The 11,446-nt window shown below is 38.1% G+C and overlaps 2 protein-coding genes across 2 annotated transcripts; both read left to right on the top strand.

The window, feature by feature from the left end:
* Positions 1-1,135: 1,135 nt before the first annotated feature.
* LOC308402785 (odorant receptor 131-2-like) lies at positions 1,136-2,203 on the top strand (the record flags this gene model as incomplete). The annotated part of the gene is made up of 2 exons (XM_080891881.1): positions 1,136-1,267; positions 1,424-2,203. 2 exons carry the CDS (start codon positions 1,136-1,138, stop codon positions 2,201-2,203), a joined length of 912 nt encoding a protein of 303 aa, XP_080748007.1.
* Positions 2,204-6,209: 4,006 nt separating this feature from the next.
* LOC308402783 (odorant receptor 131-2-like) lies at positions 6,210-7,648 on the top strand (the record flags this gene model as incomplete). The annotated part of the gene is made up of 2 exons (XM_080891879.1): positions 6,210-6,356; positions 6,821-7,648. The coding sequence occupies 2 exons, from the start codon at positions 6,210-6,212 to the stop codon at positions 7,646-7,648; spliced, it is 975 nt and encodes a 324-aa protein (XP_080748005.1).
* Between the last annotated feature and the right edge of the window lie 3,798 nt (positions 7,649-11,446).

The raw sequence follows: 11,446 nt of genomic DNA, 5'->3' as shown, positions 1-11,446 counted from the left end.
TGCTCTGCAAGGGCCTGATATACAGGACATTATACTGCTACTGTTCTATCAAAATTTTAAACGAATATCCTCAGATGTGGCTCAGATTTTTTCTTAAAAACAAAAATAAGGTAAAAAAAAAAAAAAAAGCTGGTAATTCTTTGTTTTTACATTTCTCCGGCCCCAATCAGCCCAAATATCAAAGAGAAATTAAAAATGCATGCCGTGGAGGTTAAAATACTCCAGGAATCACAAGTAAACCAGCAACCACCATGGTGTTGTTGAAATTTTCTCTCTCATGCCATGAAAACGATTGAAAGTTCAGGTTTGCTTTCATTATACCCTCCTTAGGTCATCAGTCACAACTGAAAAAAAGTATCTGGCAAAAGAAGTGGATTGTAAAGAGCTGTAGTAGAATTTTATTTAAGATTTCATTCATCTAAATTGGTTTGTTCAGTACTGCGTGTAAGCATCAGGATTTATGAAACGTAATGAGCTAAGGCACACGCACTCTGAAGGCTCTCATGAAACCACGTGCACATGCACACACACAACCAGACCCCTTCACTATTACCTGACTAGTACCAGTACTCTATATTAGAAGTGACAATCTACCTGACTTACCAGACCTGTGTGGTATGAGATCATAACCAGGTGAGTGCCTGTTCTTAAATTGTTTGTGTGTAAAGAGATAAAACGATATCACATAATAACGATCTTTTTCATCATTGTGTTCACTTGATGTTTTTTTAAATGTTATCAAGTGTTACAGTATAAATAATATGTGTGCCTTACGAACCGTTGTTTTACTGTTTGCTGTTTTTCTTTCCTTGGCAACAGATTGGTAGGTTAAAAAATGACATTGTGCATAAAAATTAAACATATAACAGAAGGATCATCATCATTACCATTATGATTGGGCTTACAAGAAAAAAAAAAAGCATATAATGAATACATATATGTATATTTATTTACTCTTCTGGCTTCTATTTGCTATTTTTCTTATTGAGAATAATGTTTCCAAGATAAACAGCCTTCAGTATTGAAGCTTTCCTATATTAATGTTTTATGTTATATGAACCTGAAATGCTGATGAATAAAGTGTCCAGTTTTTAGAAAACTTTTCAGACGTCTCAAGAACCGTTCAAATGCTGGTATGAATTCGACAACAGCGGTGTATCAGGACTCCTTAAGCACAGCCATCATCAAGAATCTGGTTACCGTGGGTCTCTCTGTCTCCATCATCTACATCAACAGCAGCTTGGTGCACACATTCAAAAAACATGAGGTCTGTATTTTATTCATTCCTGATATTCATTTTGTATAATTCAATATGTTTGGGATGTATGTGGGACATCGTATAATGTGATTTATTTCATGCATATTCTCAGGTGATCATCTGTAATGTACCTATAAGTCTAAACTATCCTGTCCTTCTCTTCAGGTTTTCAACACAAATCCTCGTTACATCCTGTACATTCATCTGGTAATCATTGATATCCTGCTGCTCATAATATTCACCCTCCTTCAAGTCCTCAGCTACATCATTTTCACTCTTCCTGTTCCATTTTGCATCATTTTATTGTTGATTTCCATAATTTGTAGCCTGAACACTCCACTGACCCTTGCTGTGATGGCAGTAGAGTGTCATGTTGCCATATGCTTCCCTCTCCAGCACTCACAGATCTGTACAGTCAAAAATGTAACCGTTGTGATCACAGTGATATGGATGCTAAGTTCACTTACAATTCTGCCAGATTTATTCACCATCCTGGCCACAGAATCCAGAGATTTCTTTCATTCAAGAGTTTTCTGCCTTAGAGAAACTGTTTTCAGACTTCCTGAATTAGAAAAGAAGAGAACTATATCCAACATTGTATTTCTGGTTATTGTTTGGCTCACCCTTGTCTACACATATTTCAGAATCCTTTTCGCTGCACAGGCAGCTGCTGCAAACGCCAGGAAAGCAAGAAACACTGTACTGCTGCACGGCTTCCAGCTGCTGCTGTGCATGCTCACCTACGTGTATGATTTGCTGCTGAATGGTTTGACAAAGTTGTTCCCAAAAGGAGTCCTGACTATTCGCTACACAATCTCAGTATTCGTTCACGTTCTGCCTCGACTTGTTAGTCCACTTGTTTATGGGATACGAGACAAGGCATTCAGAAGATATCTGAGAAAATATCTGTTCTACTCACCAAAGGCTAATGTTAACAAAAGTTAAAAACAATGCCATCAGCGCTTTTAATTTAAAATACTGAGATTGAGTAGTCTTTGTTTATCTTATTCTATTGTCCTTTTTTGTTTGCATATCTTTCTAATCTAATGTCACATTGAATGTGTCGAACAGTAACTTTCACTATATGGCAATTTTATAAGACACGATTTTATAAGACACTTTAGTGTTCGGAAAGACAAAAACTGCAGAATTCAACCAGAGAGCTGAAAATATGGACGGAAATAAAACTGGACAAAATGAAAGCAAAGTTAATAAAGATGGAAGAAAATGTTGCACAAAAAGGCAAAACAAAAGCCATCAACATAAGAAGTAGATATTACCAAAAGAACCAATGCAAAAAGAGTAAGTATAACTAAATAATACAGAAAAATATTTTAAATATATACATTTTTAGGAGCAATGTGAAGGAACCCAAGAGCTCTAAAACAGTCAGAAGTGCCCACCAGAAGATGTCAGTAGAGCCCAGCCAGGATTTTTCAAGCCAATATTTGGTGACTTAAAAAATGGTAAAACTTTATTTCAGAGTCTTTCCTGACATTTCTTATGTGCAGTTATTTATCATATTATCTATATTTAAACGAGTTGAATGCAGTGATTTTTCCTTGATAAAATAAGATCCAAAATACATTCTTCTGAGTTTAAGAGTTTCTCTTTAATTAACTAATACATTCCAGGTGATATTTTTAAATGACTTAATGCATTAAGGTAAAAACACTAAGGTTTACAGAATGGAAAGTTCTTCAGCATTAGTGTGGTGCTCATAAAAATAGCAGCATGTTGATCGATGCTGATGACACCTACCTTAATGTGCTATTACATTCTTTTATTGAGAAGTGCATGATCTGTAGTCTGCTTTATTTCTTGTCAGAGTCATAGTACTTATGTAAATGTGTTGTTTCTTATTAGAGATCAACTAAAGCCATCTTCTTCTAAAACCATCTTCAGTCTTTTGTAGATGAGGCTTTTTAAAACCAAAACCAACCATTTTTCATTATTCATGTACAAATGATCCTCATTATTTATGTCTTTGCCATAGTCCATCCTGGGCCCTATACTACAAAGACAGTTTAAGGAGCTTGGAAAGAAAAGCATCCGGACTTCTGTAAGTTTCTTGAAGACGTTTCATCCAAGAAGTGTATTCAGTTCTAAGAGCAATCCCAGAGGCCCAGATTTTTAAGGGCTATTGGGAGTTTCCTTAAGAGGGTCCTGAACCCCCTATTGATCCTCTGCCAAATCCCAAGAGCCTAGGTTTGAAAACATGTGTGGGTCACAATCAGCCAAGGTTTCAGGTGAACCCATTGTGAAACATAGCCCCACCCTATCGAGTGACTTACTGAGATCAAATGGCCCAGGATGTGAGTGGGCATTAAGGCATTTGGGCCATTCTCAAAATTGGATTATAGATGGCAGAGAGTTGGTGTCGGAAGGCACACCTCTTTTCAAGAATAGTCATTCACGGTGGACATAGATGGGCTTTCCCTACATGTGTGTGTTCTTCCTTTTTCCCTTCTGCCACAGTCCCAGAGGGAACAGTCCTGATTACTCCAATTTTGTGTTCCAGAGGGTAGTGGAAGTCAAAGAGTAGGTTCTGGTCCATGTGTGTGAACGACTTAAAGATCCAGACACTTTTCTTTTTAAGCTCCTTAAACTATGATGACCTGGATGACTGAGAACCTTCACAAACATATAAAGAGAGTTCAACATACCAAGAGTTTCCCCTCCATGTTCACATGAAAGACGTGGTCTTTCAGCATCTAACCAACCTAAATCCCAGCCCTGGCAGATCACCATGTACTAAATAGAAGTGAAGTAGTTACAGAATTGAAAAGGGGAGGAAGGGAGGGAGGTGCATGTAAACGAGAATGATAGCTTGCAGAACTGGGAGAACCTATATAGATGAAAGCCAGAAGGAGCGTGTTTGGAGGCGTGGTCCTGCTCCTGAAATTCCGATCCATAATCTCCAATTGTCTCAAGGGGCTCTATGTTTTAAGGTATAGACCAGGGGTCCCCAATCCCAGTCCACAAGGGCCGGTGTCCCTGCAGGTTTTAGATCTCACCCAGGGTCAACACACCTGAATCACATGATTAGTTCATTACCAGGCCTCTGGAGAACTTCAAGACGTGTCAAGAAGGTAATTTATCCATTTAAATCAGCTGTGGTGCATCAAGGACACATCTAAAACCTGCAGGGACACTGGCCCTCATGGACTGGAATTGGGGACCCCTGGTATAGACCCTACAATACAGCAAAAACAGGGAAAACCCCAACAATCAGATGACCCCCTATGAGCAAGCAATCTGGCAACAGTGGGAAGGTAAATAGTGCATAAACACAGTGAATTAAAAAAAATAAAAGAAGATGACGAATAGGTGACGAATTATGAATTTAGGACCCGTTTTAAAGTCCTTTTATTGGTTTTTAAACCTCTAAATGGTCTGGCACCTGTTTATTTGTCTGACTTGTTGAAGCCCCACGTCCCCACTCGTTCCCTTCGGTCAGCTGAGCAGTTGCTGCTTTCAGTCCCAAAGTCACGGCTGAAACTTGGAGGAGACCGAACGTTCTCTGTTGCAGCGCCGAAGCTTTGGAATAACCTTCCTCTCCATGTTAGACAGGCTACATCAGTGCCAGTTTTAAGTCTTTATTTAAAAAACCTATTTTTATTCCCTGGCTTTTAACTCTGTGGGTAACTGACTTTTTTTATTTTTTTTATTGCTATTTCTGGTTTTATTACTATGTGCATATTAGTATTGTACAGCACTTTGGTCTACCAGGTGTGTTTTTAAAGTGCTATATAAATAAATGATGATGATGATGTTTTTGAAAACATTTGTCTCATGGCATGAGGATTCAGGTAAAAGAGTACAAAACCACAAATATATCTAATAACGTTAAATCAGTAACAATTTGCACAGTGACACTGCACCAGTGGCATAAACATGCAAAGTCCAGTTTAATGACTCTGATTAGCAGACATGCCTGTTAAGATTTTTTTTTTTAAACAGGAGAAAAAGAAAATATTGTCACCCAACATACCGTGTTTATAAAGGGAGAAACTCCACACCAGGAATGAAACCTTTTTTTTAAAGCAGACTGTAAAACTGTCCTTTCAGGAAGTTGAAGTGAGAGTCTGTGGGGATCAACTCATTTTTGATGTGGCTCCAGTTTTTTGTTTTTTCTTCTGTGTTGAATTTTTTTCTTCATCCTGGAACTTTTTGTGCACCAGAAGTGGGCAAATATGCAAAATAATGATGCAACCAAACAGACTAAACAACCAATCACTGCATATAACATCATTTGGGATTATCCAATCTAACTCCAAACCTCTTGGCGAGATGGAGGAAGCCGGCGTGCAAACACTGGCATCTATATAAATTCCTTGCACTCCCTACAATCTAATAGAGCATGTTGTTTGTGAGGGTAAGTACAATCTTTATTTAGTGTGTACTGTTACTGCATTACTGGACTGGAAATACTTTGCAGACTATAAATTACTGTGTTGTTGTTTGATATCCTTTTTTGCTGTTTGCCATATTTGTTATATAATTTTAACTTTTTCTGGGGTTTTAATTTTAGATTTTTAGATTACAAGTGTTGTCTTAGCAGTTTTATTGCAGCAAACACTAAAGTGAAGACGTGTAATGAATGCAGTTTCCTGTAGTAACTTGTTTGGTGGAGGTTTGATTTTAACAAAGAAAGTAAAGAACATGTGAATGTGAGCAGTTGTGATTTGATAAAGTTTCAAGCTGTGTTTGAAACATCGAATGTCTTTCACAGATCAATGCGCTGTACAGTAACAGCTCTTTTACTCATGAATGTTTGAACCTTTTCAATGCCACACAGTAACCTCCAACACCATCTCTGTGTGTGTGTGTGTGTGTGTGTGTGTGTGTGTGTGTGTGTGTGTGTGTGTGTGTGTGTGTGTGTGTGTGGTGTGTGTGTGTGTGTGTGTGTGTGTGTCATTTCAGACTGGGAGGATTTGTCATGTCAGACATGAATTTGTCTTCAGTCAATTTCTCTTCCACTCTAACCTCGTATGAGGAGAATCCCCTCCTGACCAACTACATAGTAGCTGCAGCCCTCTGCATCACCATTAATTACATCAATGGCACCCTGATCCACACCTTCAGAAAATATCAGGTATAAACTCGTACATTGTTGTACAAATCATGAAAAAAGAGTAGTTTATCACTCTCACTGTGATTCATTTTCAGATTTTTCTATGTAAAAAACGACATTAGGAAATATTGATACAGTGTGCTTCTCTGCAAATAGTGTATTTTTATGCATCAAGGCATGCCTTTAAATCTAGTCTTTTACTCCGAATTATTGAAATAAAATAAAAATCATCTGCTTCTGGAAAACATGGAAGCTTTCTTTAAAGGTGTAAAATTTCAGGAAAATGTGATTAAATCAATATTAAGTAGTTCGAATAGTTAAAAATCCTTATTGTAATACTTTGTGTCAGTTATTGCTAACCGTAGAGTCTGCTTTCAGTACCATGTAGTGAAAATCTTTTCTTGCCCATTTGCAGAAACATCAAATTGCTTTAAAAGGAATCCTGTTTCCCTCACATGTGTGGATTCACTGTTTTTACTCTACAGATCTTACATTCAAACCCTCGTTACATTCTCTTCATCCACCTGGTGATCAATGACATGATGTGGCTTTTCCTGTCAACTCTTCTCCTCATCATCAGTTACGCCCTGCGCATCTTCTTCGTGCCTTACTGCATCATCCTGCTGATCATTTCCATCATCGTCTCCCACAACTCCCCATTAAATCTGGCTGGCATGGCAATCGAGTGTTACATCGCCGTCTGCATGCCTCTCCGTCACGGGCAGATCTGTACAGTCAAGAAAACCTACATTCTGATTGGTTTGATCTGGGCTGCCAGTGCACTCTCTATCCTCCCTGACCTGTTCATCCTCCTGGCTACAGAGCCTCTGCAGTTCTTTCACTCTAAAGTGAGATGCATTAGAGATTTCGTGTTCAGAAGCACATACAGCCAGAACAAGAGGGACGCTTCACACATTGTTTGTCTTGTCGTGGTCTGGCTCACACTCATATACACCTACGCTAGGATTATATTTGCAGCCAAGGGACTAACCGGTGACATCAAAAAAGCCAGAAACACTATTCTTCTTCATGGTTTTCAGGTGCTGCTACTTATGCTGAATTATCTGAGGAACATTTTTGAACGGAGCTTGTTTTTTTTATTCCCAAACCGGGAAAGTCAAATACGATTTGCTGCCTTTGTCATTGTCCAGATCATACCACGGTTTATAAGTCCCATCGTTTATGGACTGCGAGACCAGACGTTCAGGAAATATGTGAGAAGGTACCTCGTTTGCCGTGAGAGAGGAATCGCCCACCCAGAAAACACCACTACTAAAAAGGCCTCACTTAATGTTACATCTGCAACAGTATAAAACTTTATTATTAACTTAATTTGTGTTTTTTATGCTGCAAATAAATAAATAAATACTATTGCTTGATTTTATAAAGCATATTTCTTTTTTCCGGGGGGGGGGGGGGGGGGGGGGGGGGGGCTTATAATTATTCAATGAAAAGAAAATATCCACTGGGATTAGTCAAGAAATTATGAAACATTTTTATAAATTCCATGTTAATGTGCAATGAAAACACTAAAAGTAAAGCAGAAAATACTCACCACCAGCCTTCAATGATCAGAGGTTAGTTTGGGGTTTACTGTGCATCATGCTTTGGTAATAAATAATAAATAAAGTCCTCTTAGGTCAGAATATGCTTCATTTTCTTCTCTTCTTCTTGGCCTTTTTATCTTAAAAATTAAGGATAATGAAAATTGCTGTGACTGATTCATATATTTTTAAGAAACTGTGACAAAGAGCATTCATGCTTCAGACTTGGCCTTTGTTGGGGGATTATACATGACTGGTCCCTTTACAGCAGGGGTGGGCAACTCCAGGCCTCGAGGGCCGTGTCCTGCAGGTTTCAGATCTCACACTGGGTCAACACACCTGAATCAAATGATTAGTTCATTACCAGGCCTCTGGAGAACTTCAAGAAATGTTGAAGAGGTAATTTAACCATTTAAATCAGCTGTGGTGGATCAAGGACACATCTAAAACCTGCAGGGACACCGGCCCTCATGGACTGGGATTGGGGACCCCTGGTATAGACCCTACAATACAGCAAAAACAGGGAAAACCCCAACAATCAGATGACCCCCTATGAGCAAGCAATCTGGCAACAGTGGGAAGGTAAATAGTGCATAAACACAGTGAATTAAAAAAAACTAAAGAAGATGAGTGGATGAGAAACTGAGTGCACTGTAAACAACGGTGCTGATTTGTGATTTGATACTAAGTGGTTTGACAAGGTTGTTCCCAAAATGAGTGCTGACTGTTCGCTACACAATCTCGGTGCTCGTTCACATTCTGGCTCGACTCGTCAGTTTATGGCATACAGGACAAGACATTCAGAAAGTACTTGAAAAGATACCAGCGTTATACACCAAAGCCTGACTCTGATAATTAACACCAAAACAACATCACTAGCTTTATTCTGTTTTAAAGACTGAGGTTCATCAGTCTTTCTTCATCTAATTATTGTTTTCTTCTGGATCCACCCAAACAGAAACAGCTTTAGGTGTAGCACATCTTCTTTTGAAATTTGTGTTTTTTGCCAGAAATATGTTTGTATGTTTCTAAACTGCCAATTACAGTAAACTAAAACCAACCAACCATTTCTGATCATCATTCATGTTCAAATGACGCTCATTTATGTCCTAACCAAATAAAGCCTTGCAGGCTCTTTATGTGCTTTGTTCTGAAGAGTGAAGGCAGATCAAATTTCTCCTACAGGTATGTCAAATGCACACTTATCCTGAGGTCGGGAAATGTTTTGATAGTAACACATTTTTAACACGTTTTGGTTTTTTATGCCACCAAAACATATTTATTGATGATAATAATAGAAATAATAATAATAATAATAATAATAATAATAATAATAATAATAATAATAATAATAATAATAATGATCTGAAATATAAAAAGGTTTTTATGTCCACACAAGACATCATGATAAAGAAAAACACCTTCACAGTTATCAAAAATCTCAATCTGAGAGCTTCAGGAGACTTGAAACAAAAGTTACTCAGCAACATGAAAACCAAACAAAAAGAGAGGCAACAAAGGAACCAGCAGCTCAGCTCGTAACTCGCACCTACTGTAATCAGTGGAACCTGTAAAAGTTTAGATAAAGCTAAATCAGCTGACATCCAGACCAAGGTACAAAATTATTTTCTCTTGTCTATTTTTTCCCCAAATCCCATAAGAACTGCAAGTTTTTTACTTTCACCTGAAAACCCACTGCATGTGGGGAAGAAACAAAACGAATAAGAATTTAAAAGAAAGTATAAGTTTAAGAGATTAAGACCTAAAAAACACTCAATGATGAGCAAAACTGAAAACACCTCATAGGTGACGAATTATGAATTTAGGACCCGTTTTAAAGTCCTTTTATTGGTTTTTAAACCTCTAAATGGTCTGGCACCTGTTTATTTGTCTGACTTGTTGAAGCCCCACGTCCCCACTCGTTCCCTTCGGTCAGCTGAGCAGTTGCTGCTTTCGGCCCCAAAGTCACGGCTGAAACTTGGAGGAGACCGAACGTTCTCTGTTGCAGCGCCGAAGCTTTGGAATAACCTTCCTCTCCATATTAGACAGGCTACATCAGTGCCAGTTTTAAGTCTTTATTAAAAACCTATTTTTATTCCCTGGCTTTTAACTCTGTGGGTAACTGACTTTTTTTTTTTATTGCTATTTCTGGTTTTATTACTATGTGCATATTAGTATTGTACAGCACTTTGGTCTACCAGGTGTGTTTTTAAAGTGCTATATAAATAAATGATGTTTTTGAAAACATTTGTCTCATGGCATGAGGATTCAGGTAAAAGAGTACAAAACCACAAAAATATCTAATAACGTTAAATCAGTAACAATTTGCACAGTGACACTGCACCAGTGGCATAAACATGCAAAGTCCAGTTTAATGACTCTGATTAGCAGACATGCCTGTTAAGATTTTTTTTTTTAAACAGGAGAAAAAGAAAATATTGTCACCCAACGTACCGTGTTTATAAAGGGAGAAACTCCACACCAGGAATGAAACCTTTTTTTAAAGCAGACTGTAAAACTGTCCTTTCAGGAAGTTGAAGTGAGAGTCTGTGGGGATCAACTCATTTTTGATGTGGCTCCAGTTTTTTGCTTTTTCTTCTGTGTTGAATTTTTTTCTTCATCCTGGAACTTTTTGTGCACCAGAAGTGGGCAAATATGCAAAATAATGATGCAACCAAACAGACTAAACAACCAATCACTGCATATAACATCATTTGGGATTATCCAATCTAACTCCAAACCTCTTGGCGAGGTGGAGGAAGCCGGCGTGCAAACACTGGCATCTATATAAATTCCTTGCACTCCCTACAATCTAATAGAGCATGTTGTTTGTGAGGGTAAGTACAATCTTTATTTAGTGTGTACTGTTACTGCATTACTGGACTGGAAATACTTTGCAGACTATAAATTACTGTGTTGTTGTTTGATATCCTTTTTTGCTGTTTGCCATATTTGTTATATAATTTTAACTTTTTCTGGGGTTTTAATTTTAGATTTTTAGATTACAAGTGTTGTCTTAGCAGTTTTATTGCAGCAAACACTAAAGTGAAGACGTGTAATGAATGCAGTTTCCTGTAGTAACTTGTTTGGTGGAGGTTTGATTTTAACAAAGAAAGTAAAGAACATGTGAGCAGTTGTGATTTGATAAAGTTTCAAGCTGTGTTTGAAACATCGAATGTCTTTCACAGATCAATGCGCTGTACAGTAACAGCTCTTTTACTCATGAATGTTTGAGCCTTTTCAATGCCACACAGTAACCTCCAACACCATCTCTGTGTGTGTGTGTGTGTGTGTGTGTGTGTGTGTGTGTGTGTGTGTGTGTGTGTGTGTGTGTGTGTGTGTGTGTGTGTGTGTCATTTCAGACTGGGAGGATTTGTCGTGTCAGACATGAATTTGTCTTCAGTCAATTTCTCTTCCACTCTAACCTCGTATGAGGAGAATCCCCTCCTGACCAACTACATAGTAGCTGCAGCCCTCTGCATCACCATTAATTACATCAATGGCACCCTGATCCACACCTTCAGAAAATATCAGGTATAAACTCGTACATTGTTGTACAAATCATGA

Source organism: Rhamphochromis sp. 'chilingali', assembly GCF_963969265.1.
Source record: "Rhamphochromis sp. 'chilingali' genome assembly, chromosome: 9".
In the NCBI taxonomy this organism is placed as follows: domain Eukaryota; kingdom Metazoa; phylum Chordata; class Actinopteri; order Cichliformes; family Cichlidae; genus Rhamphochromis; species Rhamphochromis sp. 'chilingali'.
This window is presented reverse-complemented; position numbering and strand designations above follow the sequence as displayed.